We start from the raw sequence: 21,091 nt of genomic DNA on the forward strand, positions 1-21,091 counted from the left end.
GGAGATAGAAGTTCTTCTGACAATTTTACCGTGTGACAAACAACATACCATCATTTTTATACTTTACAGAAACAATTTATATCACAAAGTTTTAACAAAGCCATAAATAAAATGACTCACCAATAAGAAATTATTCAGAAGCACATACAAGCACTCACAAAACCTTCCAAGGGCGTATTACCGCACCCAATCAGTGTCCAGCTCAGCTTTTTAAAGGGACAATGCCACAATTACAAACACCTGTATGACCTTTTTTTCAGAAAAAAGTTTTTAAAAGAAGATAAGGAGTCTGCCAACATGCACCCACAATATCTTAAACAATTCACAAAATAATTGCAAAAAACAAGAGAAGTCAATGTTACTGTTCAGACCATTCGGATCCAAAATGTTTCCTCCTGTAATAAGCACTTTTTGACAAAATTGTCATGGGGCCCACATGTTTATACAACACAACAAATTTCATATCATCAATATGATGCGGGGCCTCAAGATAATGAGTCGTGACAAGAGCCTCTAAATTTTTCATTTTAATCCTTGAGCGGTGCTCCGCCCCTCGAACTCGAATAGGGCGGGTCGTGTTGCCCACGTAAATTTTGTTACATCCACACAAGATGGCATACACCACAAATGAGGTGTTGCAATTACTGAGGTGTGATAATTTAATATTTAATTTAATTCTCTCTTCTGAGGTGTTAAATGGGAGATATTAAAAAAATATTATGAACAGAATTGCCCCTGCAGTAGTCAAGAAGTGGAAACGATAGGGCACATTCTTTTATATTGTCTTTTTAATAAATATCTTCGTGTTGAGCTATGGAAATTTCCAGGAAGAACAGAAAAATCTTCTCTTATTGTCCCCCTAAGCAGGTGAATACCATCAGATTACAGAAAAGGTTGTTAAATTCTGCTCAATAGCAAAATCTATCTGTGTTTCATTGAGGAAGTAGTTACGCTGTTGTATTCTATTACACTATGTTAATTTTATGTACGGGGTTTTACTATTTGAAAATGCATATGCATTTTCCCTTTTTTGTTTCATTGATTTTTATGGACTCATGATTGTGTAATGAAAATATTGTAAAACAAAGTTTGAGCCCAGCGGCACCTTTATGACCAAAAAAGTGTTCTAGGTATAAGCTTTCATATGCATACACACTTCTTCAAATACATTCAAACGGAAGTCACCAACCATTGCATACAAGTAGCAGGTGAGGAGAATGTTGCCAGGAAGGCCCAAATTAGAAATATTATGAATGGTATGTTGTTTATCTGCATTGATCCTTAACCGTAACAATAAATATCTATCTTATGGAGCTAATTCAAATGTATGCTTACTGAGGTGCTTTTGGTAACCTGTCCAGACTGTTCACTTGCAAAGTATAACTGGACAAATTGCTTGTTTGAAGGCACTTCAACATCAGAATTGTCTACGCAGGAGCCTTTTGTGCACTTTCTGCATATACATCCTTGAGCCCAACTACACATGTAAATAGGCCCTCTGTTTACCCAGTGTTCAGACATTTCTTTTCGTCTCTTTTTTTTTTCTTTGGGTTACTGAGCGTGTCCTTAGTAGATGTTTTTATCAGTTGGAAAAATACAGCTAAATCCAACAAAGCAAACTTTACTTTTTTGTTACGCTCCATGCTCTGAATTAGAAAGCATAGAGGGGGACCCGTGAAGACTGGTGGGGGTGGAAAAATCACTTCCCCCAGCTTTGCTCCTTGCCTTGAGCGAAGGCTTTGCTTTCCCCTGCTGCAGCTGCGTTTTCCCTCCCTGCCTCCCACTGGTTCCTTATTATCCCCAGGTTGGGCTGCAGTTTCATTTGTTCCCTCCTTCCCACTGTTTCTTGTTCCCAGCACTGCATCCGTTACCTACACATCCCTTTTATCGTTATCAGTGTATTGCTGCTGGCAATTCAGGTGTCATTTTGAGTTGCTATGGCAACTTGACATGTGCTGTCATAACTACAGGGCTTTTTATAGGTAACATCACTGTTATCATGTGGGGGGGGCTATCCCCCAGTTATTTTAATACCTCTGATCTTTTTCTGCTGACCAGTTGGTTCCCCTGAGGTTGTAGAAACCTCTGCCTCAGCCCTTGTTGGCCTGCTGTATAGACTGTGATTTGCATGTGGGTGGGAGGCTGACCCATGACTGTTAGAGATGACAATTATATTTTCTTATGTGCAACTTTCTAAGGAGTTGATTTTAATTTTGAAGACAAACTATTCACATATAATAGCTAGTTCGCAGGAGTTAGCGTAGAATGTAATTGTGTCAGTTCAAAGCTGAAAATTAATGGTACCCTCTTGGCTAGTGTATGGTTATCACTTAACTTGAATGATCAAAGTCATCCTCAGTAGGCTAAGTTTAGAGTCTGCTGTTGTAAAGTTCTTTGTTCATTTAAACGAGATTGATCAGTTTGCTAGTCTGCAAACTTAAGTTTTTTGCATGGCTATGACTTTTTAAAATGGCAGTTTAGTGGGAACAGCAGTAATCTTGGGCCATTCCTTATAGCTTCTTCGGGACTCCCAATTGTTGGATAACGTAAAGTAGATGGAAAGCATAGGATTGTTCCTCAAGGATCATTGCCTCAAATTTTTACTGTGATGCTACTGCTGCCATGGTAAGGGTGACATGGGTTAGGAAATCCTTAGCATTTCTTTGGCAGGGAAGTGGATGCCTCCCTTTTTTTTGTTGCAGACCTGTTTCATTCTGCATGCCTTGGGCATGACTTGGGCAAGGAGAATCTGCACCCAGCAGGGAGTGTGGAAAGAAAAAAGCTTGCTTGTATGTCTCCTCTCAATAAGCCTCACCCTTTCCTACCCATCAAAATGGGCAGATGTTTCACAACTCACTGTGTGTGTATTATTTTTAATCTGTACTATTCAGAGGTTTAATGTTGAGTAACAGCACTTCTGCCTTGTGCAGAAGTTGTCTGACTTTCTACACCTGAGGCCTGCGTTCTAAACTAACTTTTCCCTCCCCACCCCACCCCACCCCAGGATATGAGCTGCATAGGGCTGTGTTGGAACTTCTTGTATCACATCCTCTTCTGCTAAAATACTGAGCTTTCCCAGATAGTGCTTGGTCCCTCAGGAGCAGCATTTTGGGAAGATCAGTGGACTGCAGCAGTAGAAAAATTTAGCCTGGATATGAATAGCAGATGGGCATACCTTGTCCGCATGGGCCCTACTACAGGGAAAACTGCATGGAAATGAGGTGTAGCAAGAGTCACAAAATGCTACATCTCCTATATAAAAGTTTTGTTATTTTAGTTTTAACTTACTTCATATCAAGTGTTAGGTGGTAAGAGATTTTGTGGTTTTGTTTACAAAAAGGCAGCTGTCTGTTGTAGCAGGACATCTTGTATATGATATCTGTGTTACTACAGAGATACTCTGAAATGGTGGTATTTTTTAATGTTTGGAAATGTTTCCTTTTTTGAAGTGCATTATTGAATTTTTTTTATAAAATAGTTTGCAGGAATATATTGCCAATTAATGCAGCTGTTTTCTGTTTCTTTTGATCTCCATGCAGACATTTATGAAAGTATGGAGTTAACGTGGGTTTTCTCGTTTCTTGTACACAAGGCTAAGGGTCTGGAATGTAATGAGGAATAAGAATTCTGTCCCAGACCAGTGCACTCCCTATCCATTTTTAAAAGTTAGTGGTAGAAAAAGCACTTGTGGAAGTATGTATTATAATAGTCTAATATTTCAAAATGATTGAGACATATAGCTGAAATCATGGTCCAGTTTTCATTATTGTCTGCTTATGCAAGCAAGTCAGTATTTTATGCTCAGCAGCAACTCATTGTATTATCCATATTAAATGAGTACCAAATGTCACCATCCATAGTGCACACAGCAGCTCTGCAGCTTGCTGACCAATCGTATCTTCCCTACAAGCTAGGCTTGTGAAAATCAATTCCCTTCTGAGAATGCTGCTACATTTGTGCCCTGTTGGATCCTATGAATCCCTTCTGCTAGTGGCATATCCTTTCTTGCTTGTAAGGTGTATTGTTCCTGTGTAAGAGACATGTTTTGCTGCTTCTTTTGCCAGAGAAAGACTCTACAGCTAGAGCTGTTCTAAACATTTTCGTCGCAGGTATTTAAAATCATTCTAGATGATGCAGCGCTGCCCTCTGGTGTAATGTTAGGGACTTATAAAATATTACCTGCCTACATAATTAGCTTCCTCCTTGTCGCTGGTTCATTGTACATTGTGAAAAAGAACACCCATAACGAATCCTTTTCTGTGTTTTTGGCATTCTTTTTATAACTTATGCTGTTCTTATATGTAAAGTCTACTATATAAAATAACTTCCTCTGCCTCTGTGTGTTTCTTTACAAGCACGCCTTTCATATAATGATAGAGGTAAGATGCATTGCTTATTCATAGTTATGTATTTGTGGGTTATACACAATGAGTGACATTTCAACTGTAACTTTATAGAATAAATAAACATATATGGACCAAAATACCAAATACTTGTGTTGAAAAGTGTTGAACAGTTTCCAGCGGTCGTTTTCGCACTTACCTTATTCCGGAGCGACGTCCCTCTTCACCGCGCAGCATCTGCACGGATTTCGCACTACTTGCTCCATAGAAACTGGAAGTCCCGCAGCTTTTGCGTTGCAAATGTAAACTGGTTTTTGGCGGTTTACATTTGCGACGCAAAAGCCGCGGGACTTCCAGGTTCTGCGGAGCAAGTAGTGCGAAATCCGCACAGACGCTGCGTGGTGAAGAGGGACGTCGCTCCGGAATAAGGTAAGTGCGAAAACGACCATTGTAAACTGCTGCATGCTGTCCTTCAGTTTTGTGTCAGTGATTTGCCTGGCTATGCTCTTTGGCAGCAGTTGTGATTCTCCTGTGACTTGAGTAGAAGGAACTAATTTCATGCCAAGTACAATCCATTTAGTATTGAGATTTTTCTCCCCTTTTAGACTTTTTCCCTGTTGCAAATGTTCGGTTGCCTTCAATTTGAGAAAAACACCCAAAAAGTGATAAAGCTCAGTATTCGTATCAAAATGTTAATAACCGCAGTACAGTCATTATTACTGTTCCCCCCTCCCATTTTAGCAAAGGTTAAAAATCCTGAATACTGTCCATTTAACTTTCTGTATTATGAAGTATCAGAGCAAATGAATACTACAGTTCTGGAAGAAACTGAAATAGTATTGTGGAAAGCTTTTGTATGGTGAAAAATGCTAACTTGCTATCACTTCAGTCTGTGTTGACTATTGAGCAATTGGTTCCAATGTCATTCCTGTTCAATACTCGGTGCAATAAAATTTGTTTGTTTGTCCAGTCACGTATTTTCTTTACTTTTTCAACTGAACTTGTTTTAGTCCCCACCCCCCACCCCGAAACATAAAACTAGGCGGATCGTTTCCTGAACTCAAAGTTCTACGTATTCTTTAGAATTATCATCTATATCATAATACCGTTATTCATTACTTCCAGTGAGCTTATAAGTAGGAATGGGCACAAACTGGGGAAATCAAGATTCATTTTGGCTTGTGATTTGTGGGACCTTATGAACCATCATGGAGCTCTCCACTTATCAAACCAGTTCATTTCATGAAATGCAGTAGAACACTACACACTACTGACCCCCCTACACACTCCAGGAGAAGAACCACACACAGATCCTGGGATCAGTTTCTCATCCTGTGGTGTGGTTTAAAGGGTACTGCAGAAGACAAGCCATTGCAGTCTGGATCCCACCATGCTGCATACAGATCCTGGGGTCACCTTTCTCTTGGCCATGATGAACTGTGGCCAGGAGAAAGTGGGGAGAGGATCTCCTGGGAAGGTTCTTCTTTTCTCCTGCTGTGGCAGGCCTCAGCAGGGGAAAGTGGGGGGGTGGTCTCCTGGAAAGGGGGAATTACCTAGGAAATGTTAAATGGCTACAAGCTATTAAAGCTGTTGTGACTGGCTTGATTGAAGACACAGGTGTGCCCATCAACTGTTACGCTGAAAGGGGCTGCTGAAATAGCTTGCATCAGTTTCAGCCTAACAGCTGGGCTGGTTTGCCAGTCAGCTGTTAAAATTAAGATATTGGATTTATATCCCCGCCCCTCCGCTCCGAAGAGTCTCAGAGCAGCTCACAATCTCCTTTACCTTCCTCCCCCACAACAGACGCCCTGTGAGGTAGATGAAGATATTGGATTTATACCCCGTCGCCCACACCAAAGAGTCTCAGAGTGGCTCACAATCTCCTTCACCTTCCTCCCCCACAACAGACACCCTGTGAGGTGGGTGGGGCTGAGAGGGGCTCTCACAGCAGCTGCCCTTTCAAGGACAACCTCTGCCAGAGCTATGGCTGACCCAAGGCATGCTAGCAGTGCAAGTGGAGGAGTGGGGAATCAAACCCGGTTCTCCCAGATAAGAGTCCACACACTTAACCACTACACTAAACTGGCTCTCCACCAAAATGAAATCAGTGCAGAACCATTTTAACAAAATAAATGCATGCCATTTCAGCGATCCCTCTCACTCCCCCCCCCCCCACAACTTGCACAAATCTCTTAAAAGAAATGTGGGTCGGGGAAGAGTTGTGGAAGGGAACTCGCATGAACCCCGGCTTGCAAACCACAACCCGGGCAATTTTAGCTGGACATGGTTGTGGGTAGGTTTGTGCCATCCCTACTTAGAAAGTAATAATAGTTACTAACTCCTATCTTTACAGCTGTATATATAAGCAAAAAATAATAAATCATTTCTTGGAATATATATATATATATATATATATATTGTTTAGAGTTTTATATGCCATCTTTCCAACCAAATCTAATTAATTGACACTGAAATCTAATTTAAAATGTATAACAAACCAAAATAAAAATTATACTAAACCCAAACATAGAAATACCATAAAACCATCAAATTAATCCATAAACAGCCTCCAGAACGATGTAGTATTCAATTTGCTGTCTTTTTACAAGTGAATATAAGCAGTATTTTAAAATGTGTCCAGAAATACAATCCTATAATTTGTTGTTGTTGTTTTACACATTGCACTCTTGTAACATTTTACACTGGTGGCTAGTCCCATATAGCTGCAGAAATTGTAATTTAATTTCCCTGCATCAGGTTTAAATTTGGTTTAGCGTCTGTTGTACTTTGTTGCAAAGAAAAGAGAAATTGGTTTGAAGGCCCATTAAATGTGTGTTCAGTGTTCTGGCAATTTTTCAATTGAAATATATAAATAATTAGATATTCTAAGAAGTAATGTAAAGAAAATTTATTAACCATATGATAAAATTCCAGAAGATCCTAAAGTTTTGTTACCAGATTTATTGCCAAAATGTGTACCCCTAAGTACAAAGCAATGGTTTCAGATTTTCTTTCAGTTGCTAAAATGAATATTGCCAGGAGTTGGAGGAGTATAATATATATTTAAAAGTTAAAATGTGGATAAACAAAGATATGGCAGATGGCCAAATTATATAAACTTACTGAATTAGATGTATTCAGAGATGGGAGATTGTTTAAGCCTAGTTTTGCTTGTAGGTGGAAACTTTTTTAGGATTATTGGAATCAGGAGCTGTAGTTAACACTTTGATTCGTCTTCTAATTGGACGGTTAGTTGATATAGGTTTGAAATTTTGTTGATTACTTGTATAATAATGGATAAGTCTAAGGAAGAGTGTTTGAAATTTGAGTATTATATTTTTCTTATTTCCTGTCTGCATTTTGTTACAAAATGCTTGTTTAAATTCTTGATTGCTTAATATTTCAAGTAATTATTTCCTTTGTGTGAGTTTAAACAAAGTGAAAAAAAAATAGCTGTTTTATGGAGTGATGTATGTTTTAAAAACCAGGTTTCTGCTGTAAGGACCTTACACTCTAAACTTTGACAGTGTGAAGGGAGCAGAATAACTATGAACAAGTCTTTTGTGTGCTTTGATATCATCTTAGGCATCATTCCAGGGAACCAGTGTAGTGTTAGAGCCAGTGAGATACTGGTTAAGAGCAGCAGACTCTAATCTGGAAAACTGGGTTTGATTCCCCACATCTTCACATGCAGTCAGCTGAGTGACCTTGGGCCAATCAGAGTTCTCTCAGCCCCACCTGCCTCACAGGGTGTCTGTTGTGGGGAGAGGAAGGGACGGCAATTGTAAGCCACTCCAGTTTCCTTTGGATAGTGAAGGGCGGGGGGGGGGGGTATAAAACCAGCTCTACTTCAGTTGCAGGTGAAGGCTTCATAGGTTGAAAGACCATGCGTGCATTCTGGTTGAAAAGACAGATAAAGATCTTTTAGTTATTTTTTTGGTATGTTGTCAGATATTTTAAAATTTTACTTTTGGTGTCCATATTTGTTACTTACTACATTGAATTAATAGTACTACTTGGTAGTACCATTTAAGTAATGGAGCACTTGTCTCACAAGAAGATCTTTAAAATGTTAACACTTCCAACTTGCAGCTACAAATTGAATTTGAAAGATGTTTTTAAAACCCATCATTGGGATTGAAAACATGTGGAAACTTTGTTTGCTAAACACAACTTTTTTGATAAATGACTATTAGTAACCTAAAGGAGAAAAGAACCAGAATAAATGAGTGATAGAAGAAGAACCATGTAACCTTCACACACACAGCCAACATTTTACCCTGCAATGCTCAGTTCTATTTCAGCATTTTTCTTCCAGCCCAGCTTACTAGTCAGAATTGGAGCTGGGTGATAGAAAAATTCTTCAAGCACCAGACTAAAATACGAGAAGGGATAACATTACCTCCACTTACTGGCGCTCTCCAGTTTTATTTTAAAGTAGGACCCCCCAGCTGCTTTCTTTACACAAAACATGCTTGCCTGTGTTTTGGTTTGTTTTTTTAACCTGCTAGAGCCAGACAGAGATGAGGAATATGAGTGAATAGTTTGCGTTGGGAAATAGGCTTGCTGCTCTTGGATTCTATTGAGAGAGCTTAGAAATGTGATGCTTACTACTTTCCCATCACAGATTTCTTGCATCTTGTCTGCTTTGGTACTGTTCTTTCTTGGAGAGAACATTTGCCTCTAGCCTTTATCACCTCCAGTCTACTTTTCAGGAGCCTCCCTGCCTGTCTGCTCACCTTTCAGAGTATAATGAAAATGCTTGCTTCTCATATATTAGGCAGCACAACCACAGAGGGATGTGTGCAGAAAAAGCCCAAGCCTCTGTTTGTTTCTTCCTTCCTTCCTTCCTTCCTTCCTTCCTTCCTTCCTTCCTTCCTTCCTTCCTTCCTTCCTTCCTTCCTTCCTTCCTTCCTTCCTTCCTTCCTTCCTTCCTTCCTTCCTTCCTTCCTTCCTTCCTTCCTTCCTTCTTCCCAGAGGATACAGGCAAAACACTGACCTCCCTCTCCTTGCATGATGAAGGGTGTATAGATGGCCTCTGTTTCTGTCTTCTCTGAATCTGTTATGCTTGTCTTTTGGAATATGAGCATAATGCTTGGACCTGACATGCAAGCAGGTTTAGTACCAGAACAGAACTTGTACAAAGTCAGGAAAGACTTCTTGAAGCTGCTGGAGTAGCACATTGACTGACAGAAAGTGGAAATGCTGCTCATAGAAGAGCCCGTGGAGATGGTCATTTTCGGTGGGAACATCTGCTAACCCCTCTAGACTGAAGACATTTACCTGTGTCAAGTGATTTTCTAAATCACTCATTCCCTTGCTGCCCTTGGAAAGCTGTCAAAATGCCAGAAAATGACTTATCTGTGGTGATCAAATTAGTTACACAAGTGAGATTTGGTTTGGTTTGATGGGTTGATTTCTGGAGTACAAATTGCTAGAGGTTTGGGTGGTTAATGGAAATTAAGGTACATGGTAAGTGGAGTAAATCAGATGGTGTTGAGCCCCTTGATTTTTATGGAAACTCATATAATAATCTGGATATTGCATCAGAAGGATGTGTTGTTGCATACAAATAAAGGTTTGTTGGTTTCTTCCACTAATGCTAAATAAGGATGATTAATCCAGTGCAGTGGAATAAGTATTATGGGTTTTTTTTAAGTATTAAGCTCTTATCGTACATTTTTAATAAGGTGCATTGTTAGAAGTTGGCCTTTTATTTTATTTTTTCATTTCAATTAGTCATTTGAATGTAGAGCTTAGTTAATTTGTCTTTTTGCTTTTAGGACCCTGGCCCACCTCCGCCATCACCACTGATGGGCCTGAAGCCCCTGCAGTTACTAGAAGTCAAAGCTAGGGGGAGATTTGGCTGTGTTTGGAAAGCTCAGTTGCTAAATGAACACGTAGCTGTGAAAATATTCCCAATCCAGGTATATATAATTCATATGATATATTTTACGACCAATATGAAAGACATGGGGTGTCCGTTTGGTACCCCTTACTTCCTTTTCTTTCTGAAAATGACATCATTCCACAGAATCAATATTATAGAAAGTTAATTTCGTTTTGACAGTCCTGTTGTACATGTACATTATGAAACCAACTGTTAAACTTTGGTTAGTTTTATGTAACACGCAATGAAGGTCAGACTTTGCAGGATTGTATTAGATTAGATATAGCAAGGTTTCCACTGGTTTTTTGATTGATTTTTAAATGTTGGATTAAAAATTATAGAAAAAAGAAAAACAGTCTCACAGTGCCATGCGATTACTTTGAGTTACTCTGTATAGGATTGCAATGTTAGTGCCCTACATTATTGTGAAATGCAAGTTCACTAAGAAAAGTTGCTCATGTAACTGGGGGGAAACCCAACCCTATAATTCCACATTTTGTTCAAAATGCTATGAATAAAAAATTACAATAGAATAAAGACAAAAATACTGGACTGGAAAGGAACCAATTTACATGAACCCTAACTGTTTAGAGAAATTTCAGGGATAGCCATGTTAGTGTGAAGTAGAACAGGTAGATTAAAGTCCAGTTGCGCCTAACAGACCGACAAGATTTTGGACGTCTAAGCTTTTTTGAGTCAAAGGTTTCTGGCGAAGGGAGCTTTGGCTCTTGAAAGCTCATAACCCCAAAATCTTGTAGGTCTCTAAGGTGCTACTGGGCTGAGATTTAGCTGTTCAGAGAAAGGGAAATTGATTATACCATTATATTATTAAAAGGATGTCTGGTCAAAACAGCTGATAGTGTGAGCATGTTTATAAGTGTGATAGGTTACTAAAAGTTTAAATGTTTAAGATTTGGGGTATAAATTAAATAAACTGCCATACTAGCCTTGCCACCTTGGAATTATCAGCGAGTTTAATAAAACACTTGTTCATATCTGATAGCCAGTCTATGTAAACTGCTGGGGTATAATTGGTATAATTTGGGTAAAATTGGTCCCATAAAATCTGTGGTGTCCATTTGATTGATACAGAAGCTCCAGATGGCTTTTGAGAATGAATTACTGAAGTAATGTTTTGAACAGGAAGAAGTTTTTAAAGTTATGAGCTATAGTTGCATATTAATATACTTATTTTTTTAAGGACAAACAGTCATGGCAAAATGAGTATGAAGTCTACAGCTTGCCTGGAATGAAGCATGAAAATATACTGCAATTTATCGGTGCTGAGAAAAGAGGCACTAACATTGATGTAGATTTGTGGCTGATTACAGCATATCATGAAAAGGTATTTGGACTGTTTTGTATGTGTGCATTAAGTAATCAGATCCCCATAACTGTATTAGTCCCATTCTGAGTGCACAAATAGAATACTGTCTGTAAGGAAGCTGGCTTTTTATATAGTCCTATGGCATGTATGCTTTGACAGGTTTCTAAAAGTGTTCACAACAAAACTCGCCAGCTGCATTGAGAACTTTACATGACCAGAGATGTGTTTTCCTGCCTCTACCAGCCAGTAATGTGGAGAAACACACAGCATAAGAATCTGAGAACAGGATACTACAGATGTTGAAAGGAAATAATTTTACATGGGGGGTCACCATTTTCAGCAATAATTCTTTCATGCATTATTGAGGTCTGCTTCCTCAGGCTAATTGCAGGTTTAAAAACAGAGTACACCATGGTGTTTTCCATAAAGCTCATAACTCTGATTATGCTTAAATTTCTGTTTTGCGAACAGCACACCTGCAGTTAGAGTATTGGACGATGATCTAGGAGGCCCAGATTCAGATCCCCACTCTGCCATGGAAGCTTCCTGGTGATCTTGGGCCAGTTATACATTCTAAACCTAATATACCTCACGGGATTGTTGTGCGGATAGAAGGGGAGGCAATGAGAACAATGTGTAAACTGCTTTGGGTGCAAATGGGGAGAAAGGCAAGATAAAAAACCCAAGTAAATAAATGTGTCAAACCAGTCCTTTTATTTCCTCGGACTTTTTTCATTGTCTTGGATGTTCGCAGAAACTGGCATACTCTGCCTTCCTTGCTTTTAAGAGGTGCTGGTATAAATTTGATATATATTCCTATTCTTAAGTCTTTAGCTCGCTCCAAGGATTTGAGCGCTGAACCGAGTTTAACATTTATGGTGGAAAGTAAACACGATAGAATTGGGTAAAAGGTGGGTTCAGGATAAATGTCTCTGCTTCTCTTTATGATATCTGAAACCATTCTGTGTACATTGGAGCAGTTTGTGTGTATCTGAATGTGAGATGTCGTCGTTTAGTATTTATAGCTTCTAACATCTCTTTGAAAACTGGGGGAGGGAAGGTATGTTGACTACTGTCATAGGAAAGAATATGCCATTTATCTCATCTCCTTTGTCCAGGGTTCGCTTACAGACTTCCTCAAGGCTAACGTAGTCTCATGGAATGAACTGTGTCACATTGCTGAAACTATGGCTAGAGGTCTGGCATACCTTCATGAAGACATCCCTGGTCTAAAAGATGGGCATAAACCAGCAATATCACATAGGTATGACATTTAATAAAGTACTTTAATTCTTCCTTCTTTAAACGTATAAAGAATAAATGTACCACTAGAGTATTATTTAAATGGGAATACCTGATGAGCATGGTGCCAAGAGGATCCCTGGGGGGGCGGGGGGGCGTGGCATGGGATGGAGGGTGGAAGCCTGCAGTGAGAAGGGGAAATCCATGTGTCTCCCCATCCTTCTTCATTCCTTCATGAGTTCTTCCATCGAATGGATCTGAAGTTGAAGATTTTTACTCATGTCTGTGCTATACTTTATTCAGTAAATTCTTTTGGCATTCATATAGTCTGCATAATCATTTTTTCTTTGTTTTTAATTTTTCAAGGGATATCAAAAGCAAGAATATATTGCTGAAAAATAACCTTACAGCTTGTATTGCTGACTTTGGCCTTGCTCTAAAATTTGAAGCTGGGAAGTCAGCAGGTGACACACACGGTCAGGTAAGTAGCCGGAAAGAATGTGATTCACTTTCTTTGAAATTTGGAGCGCTACTTGCAAAGTTGTAGGATTAGGAGGGAGAAAGTGTTACTAGGTAGGAATCAATGTTACTTCTAAGCTGCAGAGTCTTCTGAGCAAAAAATTCTACTTTGTGAGCTACTCCTCTGGGGTCATCCTTCCTGAGCTAAGACAACAATGTGTGAGCTGGAAGCTAAATATCTGTGAGGTAGCTCACACTAACTCAGCTTAGAGGGAACACTGGTAGGGATGTGTGAATTCTTAGTGCTGCCTCCAAATTCTGCATCATATTCCTTTTTACTCCCGAGTTACATGGGGACTTCCAACAGATTAAAACTGATCTAAACCAGAGTTCCTTATATAACTTTTATGAGGGTCTTGGCATTGGAGAATGCTTCTAAGTGAGGCTTGGAGCATGTTCCCTTGTCTGGGTGGTTATGTCTTTGCCAAAAGCTCTCTGTCCTCAGCTGCTCTCTTATGTTGTTCCTGTCTTGGCCATTTCATTTTAAAAATGCAGAAACCTACTGTAATTGTTGGTTTCTAAAGCTGTCAAATGCTTTTTAAAATACAATATGTGCTGACTGGATGACAATCCATGATTTTAAAGGTAGTAGTGTTGCTCTTTGGGTAGTTACAGCATACAATCCAAAAGTATTTAGAGAGAATATAGAGACCTTTCTGTAGAAAGCATTAGACTGAAAACATTTCTATAGAAAGCATTAGACTGACACATGTTCTATATGTACTGTTTTTAGCTATGAAATGAATAGTAACATAATAAACATTTTAAACAATTTTCAAGGTTGGCACCCGAAGGTATATGGCTCCAGAAGTGTTAGAAGGTGCTATCAACTTCCAAAGGGATGCATTTTTGAGAATAGACATGTATGCCATGGGACTGGTACTTTGGGAGCTAGCTTCACGATGCACTGCATCTGATGGTAAGTAATATGCAGCTCTTTAATATTTGGGGAATATCTTGCACATTAAGTTTGTTTTTGCTGAATTGGTTTGCCATAAAATCTGTCATAAAGGAGATTATAATTTTTAAATGTTATGGTTTTAGAGTGTTTGAATATACTTCTAAAACTGTCATTAATTATGATCATCAGTTATTTCAAGAGTAGGAATAAGGCCCGTTGTGGTGGGAAAGACAGTGCGCTCTAGAAAGAAGCTGTGGGCGAGTGCCCCCCCCTTGCTGTCTTTCCACCCACTCACCCGAGCAAAGGCATTCATTCACTCCAACCTTGGTGCCTTCCCACCCATCCAAGGCAGCCGTTTTCTGTAGGGGAATTGATCTAACTTCGGCTTTCCATTTCCAACCCCCTCCCTGCAGCCTCTGCCTGGGAAAAGGACAGTCTTTTTCCACATTGTAGACCAAAGCAGCTCATATCATTCTCTTCTACCTCTTTTGATCTGCATAATAACCCTGTGAGGTAGGTTAGGCTGAAAGTCTGTAAGTGGTCCAAAATAACAGTGTGGACGAAAACAGGAGAGAAGCGACCTCAGCAGCGTACAATGACACAGAGTCCACCCTACAAAACAGCCATTTTCTCCAAGTAACCTGATCTCTTGTCATTTGGAGAGCAGCTCTAATTCTGAGTGATCTCCAGCCCTCACCTGGAGATTGGCAGCAGTGGTCTCCTGGAGGAAGTGGCTGGTTTGGAGGATGGAGTGTATGGCATTGTACCTGTTTGAGGTCCTACCCTTCCTCAAACTCCAGCCTCTCCAGGCTCCACTCCTCAGATATTCAGGAATTTCCCAACCTGGAGTCGGCAACTCTGTCTCCTTCCCAGCAGCAGTAGCAAGCAGCCAGGTGTAGGGTAGGCAACCTCCAGGTGAAGCCTGAAGATCTCCCGGTATCGCAACTGAACTCCAGGCAACAGATCTCTCTCCCCCTGGGAAAAAAACCACTGATTTGCTATATTCAGCTGAGGCCTCTCCCCTCCTCAGACTCCACCACAAAATCTCAAGGAATCCCACTAACCTGTAACTGGCAACCCTAGTCCGGTCTGGGTCCAATGAGTTCTCCCTCAGAGGCCAAAAGAGGTTTAGAAAGGATCTTCTCCCCCCTGCCTTTTAGTGAAAGAACCAAGGTTAATTGTGTTTTACTGACAGAAGCAAACGTGGTTGCCTAGCAACAGCTACTACCTAGCAATTTCCCCAGTGACTCAATCCTCATCTGTCCTGGGGCTGGCAGTGGGCAGGGGAGAGGAGCGGACCCAGACAATGGCACACACGTTGTCTTGACTGGCAATTTATGGGCCAGTTTTGCTGATGCGGTATGCACCACAGCCAATGAAAGAGTTGGAAAATGCCGGAATGTCAGAATTTATATATAGCAATGTTGATACGTATCTGCATGCAGAAATCAAGTCTATTCAGAAACTATGAACAATTTTAACAAACGTATACCTTTCCTATCCACATACTTGAGTTTTCCAAGGTAGTTTACAATTCAAATTTTAAAAATGCAAAACTTTTAAGTTTACAAACACTACATAATGTGTAGAAGATGTTTTGGATGGTATTTAGTCTTTTTGTCTGTGTCTCAGTTGTTATCACCTGGAGGCGCTTTTTGGAGGGTGAATGTTGATAAATAGATGCCGAACTGAAGTACTGTGGATCCTCAGCATACTCTGTAGTGAGTGGATAGTGGAGGGAGGAGACTTAAAGCCATTAGGCCTAAAGTCATTGTCGATCATGGAAAACTGGCTAACTTTAAGCCTGATCAGCTTCATTGAGATATTAGGCTAAAATGTGAATCTTCTGTGTGCTGCACAAAAGAAGAGGTTATTGAATGTGTTACCTAATACTTTTATTATTTTTTAAAACACAGGACCAGTGGATGAGTATATGCTACCTTTTGAAGAAGAGGTGGGCCAGCATCCCTCTCTGGAAGATATGCAGGAAGTTGTTGTACATAAAAAGAAGAGGCCTGTTTTGAGAGAGTGTTGGCAGAAGCATGCTGTAAGTAATATGATCAAGTAACATGAAGTTATATTAGAAACCTAAAACAACAACAGAATTGTCCTGTAGAGAGTAAGGTTCAGGATTGTTCATTTTAGTGGTCTTCAGACATTTAGGTATGTACGTAACTCAATGCAGCTACTGTCAGTTTAGTGTTAATGTTTGTATCTTCTTTCTTATAGCTGACATTAATCACAAGTCCTGTTGAAAATAATGAATGGGATTCACTCGTGACTGATTTCACTAGAAATAAATTGCAACTATATTTTGTCCGGTTATGCCTTTGTGACTTCAGAGCTGGTGTTACAGCAAAGCTTGGATGTAGCTTGGGTTTCATTCCCAGTTGTGCTTTCTAGTGTAGTGGGAGTAATAATAATAGATTTCTAGGGATTGTAAGGAGGCTGTGCAATTGCACAAAGATTTTTATGGTGTTTCACTGGGAGTTTCCTTGGGTGTGGAGCTGTCACCCTTTTATGTCAGTCAGTCAATTGGACACCTTTAATGGCATAATGGGAATAAAATACCTATAACAAATGTATAATATTGAACAGTAAAATAAATACAGTTCCTTTAAAAAAGCCTATATCTGGTATTGACGACTTCAGCCAAAAACGTAGCGACCAAATCTGTAATTTCAGGGTTAGTATCATTTAAAAGCTATTGAACAATTCTATCTTTATTAGTATTGGAATTAGCCTGCAATAACAAGAAATATTTCATGTGAGTAACTGTATGTAATTGACAGTCTAAAATATCACCAGCCTATTATGTATGAAGCCCTTTGCACATTTCTCATGCACTTTTTGATATTTCTGGAATCTGAAGCAGGCTCTTTTCTGTTGTAGACTGTTGTCTTCTCTGTTACAGTAACTGAAATGGGGGGACAGCATGTATTGCTTGCAGGTTATTTTTAAATAGTATGTTAGTTGTTTCCTGAAGGGTGGAACCACAGATTTTCTTGCAGTCTTCTGTTGGAGGGAGAGTCAGGGAGAGTCTTTAGAGCCGATCCTTTGAATTCAGATTTAAATACATGATACATGAATGTTATTTATTGTATTTTTTTTTTTTTAGGGAATGGCGATGCTTTGCGAAACGATAGAAGAGTGTTGGGATCATGACGCAGAAGCCCGATTATCAGCTGGTTGTGTAGAGGAAAGGATTATTCAGATGCAAAGACTAACAAACATTATAACAACAGAGGACATTGTGACTGTGGTCACTATGGTGACAAATGTGGACTTTCCTCCCAAAGAATCCAGCCTATGATAGTTACACCGGTCACGCATCACGACCAATGAGACTCTCTGAACTGGAGCTGCTAAGCTAACAGGCCGTTTCTGGTCGACATAATTTTCTGTGTGAAATTTGGAATGGTAAGTCTGGCTTCAAAGTGTCAGTAGGAAGGTGCTTCCTTGCTCTACTCCAGACATGGATCCAGGAGACTTATTGCATTCCCTGCATATGAAGGACACAAGACGGAGAAGTGGCCGAATGACATTAATGAACATTTGAGAAGAACATGGACCTATCCTGGCTAGTCAAGCATTTTAAAAGCTGACATTGTATTTCCTAATATGTCAGAAAAAGACTAATTCCTTACAATGAACTACTGCTATTTTTTTTTAAATCAAACATTTCATTTCAGATTTAAGAAAAAGGGTAACTTGTTTTTATTGCATTTGCTGTTGTGTTTATATTATGACTATTGTAATGCCAATATGACACAGCTTGTGAATGTTTAGTGTGCTGCTGTTGTATGTAATCAAAGTGGGATCTAGCAAAAAGGCTTCCAAGCATTACTTTTAACCTCCCTCAACAAGGTATACCTCAGTTCCACCTGCCGCTAAATTGTGAAATTGACAACACTAACAACACTGAAATAATAAATTGATCCTCATTTTGTAAATGATATATTACAGATCATCGTGTTTGGGGAAAAAACAGTAAGCTGTGCTTCATGCCAACAGTCAGTGGCCATTCCTAAAAGTGTGTTTGCCTTCCTCGATCTAGCTTGTGTATAAAAAAAAAGTATTTGTGTTTGAAATGGCAAACTTCCCGTTTTTAGTTGAAAGCATTATTTTACCTCCAGTTTCCAAAATATTGCATACATTTATTTTACTAAATATTATTTAGGTTTGCTGTGTCTGAGGGTTATTTGAAAATTTAAGCATGACTTTTTAAAATTTTATGTGAGCTGTGGCACTGGAAAGCTCTTTCTTTTGAAATAAGCTTTTCCCGATTTCTGTATGTAAATATTCTGCCTATTTTCTGTCTCACTAAACAGAATACAGTTCCTACTGTGTCCCTGTTTCAGGATCACCTCAGGAAGCCTCATTACCCAGAACTCCTCACGCTTTGCATTGCCTTTTGCAGCTTCACAACACTTGATTTTGGTGCCGACTTGTCAGAGTAATATTTGATGTTTGCGATGCATAGGTGTATCCTATGGTCACAAAGAACATACAACCACACCTTTCTTTTAAAAAAAGAATGCTTACCATCAAATATGCAATGACTTCTGTAGATGATGATGTAGCACAGTATAGCAAAAAAGAAAAAGCCCTATAACGTTAAACCTAACTCCTGTATTTCAGTTACAGACATTTAAGATATGGAGCCTTATAACAGCTGAAGCAAAAGAGGCAGTATGTGAACAGGTGCCAAAGTACTTTCAAAGTAATAATACACTACAGTTATTTCATCAGTTACGTTTATACAGGCCAAAGTTAACTTTCTAAAATTATGACTTTACCGATTCATTCAGTAGCCAGTATTCTGAGATTCTGGTCAGGTCACTTTTTAAAAGATCATGCATTAGATTTGTAATGAATTTTTTAAATGTCACAATCACTGTGAATGTTCTCTTCTAATCAGTTATTTATTAAACCTGTATTTGTTTTAACATACTAAATCTCTGGGGACAAAGAGGAATTATCTATAAAGATGATTTTTATCATTGTTTTCTGCAGCAGGGAGAAAGGTAACAGCAGAGTTGTTCATAAGCTAACTTGGCACATCACCTCAGAGTTCACTGTTTTTGTGTTTTGGTTTTATGGTAGTCATAAGAACCCCAAGCTTTAATTGGGAAACATTATGTTGGGCAAAACTTGCTCATTATTGACAATGCGGGCAAGGGACTATTGCTTATACTGTGTTTGGATTGCGTAATACTTTTAAAAAAATCTTGTGTGTTAACCACAACTCAAGACGTCTTGGCCGAAAAGATCTGAATTTTTTAATGGTCGATTATTGATTTAATATATCTGATTTTTCCTCAGGTGGGAGTGTTTGCTAGGATGTACATGCAGGAACAGCATCATTGGTTGTCCAAAAGCATGTAAATACATGCACCCTTTTTCATTTGAAAACATAAATTCAACTTTTTTGTACGTGAAAATCTGTTTGGTTTTCATAAAGCAACTTTTCCGTCAAACGTCCATGACCCCTGAGGAAACTTTTTATGTAATTTTGTGAATACGCGTCTATTTGCAGGTCATATAGGGGAAATAATCAAAACAGACAATCAAACTGGGTAATGCATCTTCATACTTATCCCAATGCTTTTGAAAGTCCCAGAGTTCAGATTTTTAAAGAGAATACCACCACATTATTCACAAATGGAATATAGCTTTTTTATACTGATCTCGTTAAGCTGTTGCTGACCTGTCTCGATCCATATTTAAAACGCCGTCTTGCAGGGATTCGCAGCACCTTTTGTTTCCAACTTTACAGTGCAGTAAACGTAGAGGTGGCCAAGTTTCAAATGCTTGCGTGAAGACCAATAAATAAAAGTCAACATCTAAAGTCAGAGCTAGGGAAGATGTTCTGCTTTCGGGCAGATATTGTGAACATTGTTGCTTTTACGTGTTTGAATCATACAGCTTGTGTGGATATGGCCAGCTTTGGTGGTTTACCTTGTATTTTTGACTTGTGAAGAAAAGCTAGGCCGCCGGCTCAAGTTTTCAGTCGTCTTTGGCTTGCCTGTGTCTACTTAGTTGGCTGCCATATAATTGCCACAGGATTTAACAGATTAGCCAGTTTTTGTGATCAATTCAAAGTCTCAGCCCTGCAGTACTTTCAGTTTGTGTTAGATGCTAAGGATTTTATATCCCATGATGCATGACGACTCTCTGTACAGTTGCTACTAAATATTAACTTAGCATTTTGGAACAGATTGTGCCTCGTAATTGTCGGCGTTCTTGAGCTAGCGTTCTCATTCATGGTGGTATTCTGAAAACGAGTTTGAATTGAAATACACAACTTTGTACCTTTGATAGCAGAATCCGTGTGGCATAACTAAAGTGTAACCAGATGTAGTAGTAATAAATATTTGTTCATACTACAGTTCTACAGGAAAAAAATTGCTGATTGTAGTTTAACAAAGTGAGGTGACTGGTTGGTTGACCTTTTTTCCAGTTTTCTCTTTTTAACCTTTTTTAATGCATTTTATTAGGAATATTTGGTATAAGGTGCAGAAAGCTATGTACAGGCTTACGGGCAAAATGATAAAAACAGTATCCTTGTTGGGACACCATTTACCTCAAGATACTCAACCAGCAGTACTATTAATTTTTTTTTTATGCACACTCAGTCCATAACGATCTGTTACCTCTCAAGATATCGGTAAGCAATTGTTTTAGCTTTACTCTGTACTTGTCAGTGTTCTGGACACAGGTTGTTGTACTACTGTTGACTTGCAGTTTTAGCAAGTATTTAAAAAACAAACACATCCCATCCTGGATAAAAGTGATTGTTAAATATTGTATAAATTGTATGCTCTTTCCCTATTCCCACAGAAAGAGGAATAAAAAAATTAAGTGAC

The 21,091-nt window shown here is 39.1% G+C and overlaps 1 protein-coding gene across 2 annotated transcripts in view; it reads left to right on the forward strand.

Annotated features, from left to right (window-relative positions):
• The window catches only part of ACVR2A (activin A receptor type 2A), a 35,755-nt gene extending 14,664 nt beyond the window's left edge, over positions 1-21,091 (forward strand). Inside the window, exons 3-10 of one of the 2 annotated variants that reach the window (XM_060257447.1) lie at positions 4,356-4,379; positions 10,127-10,270; positions 11,435-11,578; positions 12,679-12,824; positions 13,169-13,283; positions 14,102-14,240; positions 16,139-16,269; positions 17,341-21,091. In XM_060257447.1, coding sequence (XP_060113430.1) covers positions 4,356-4,379; positions 10,127-10,270; positions 11,435-11,578; positions 12,679-12,824; positions 13,169-13,283; positions 14,102-14,240; positions 16,139-16,269; positions 17,341-17,535 — 1,038 coding nt within the window. In that variant the 3' untranslated portion in view covers positions 17,536-21,091. The remainder of the gene's footprint in view (positions 1-4,355; positions 4,380-10,126; positions 10,271-11,434; positions 11,579-12,678; positions 12,825-13,168; positions 13,284-14,101; positions 14,241-16,138; positions 16,270-17,340) is intronic. The other variant, XM_060257448.1, reaches the window with a different exon arrangement.

Source organism: Heteronotia binoei, chromosome 16, assembly GCF_032191835.1.
Source record: "Heteronotia binoei isolate CCM8104 ecotype False Entrance Well chromosome 16, APGP_CSIRO_Hbin_v1, whole genome shotgun sequence".
Taxonomy (NCBI): domain Eukaryota; kingdom Metazoa; phylum Chordata; class Lepidosauria; order Squamata; family Gekkonidae; genus Heteronotia; species Heteronotia binoei.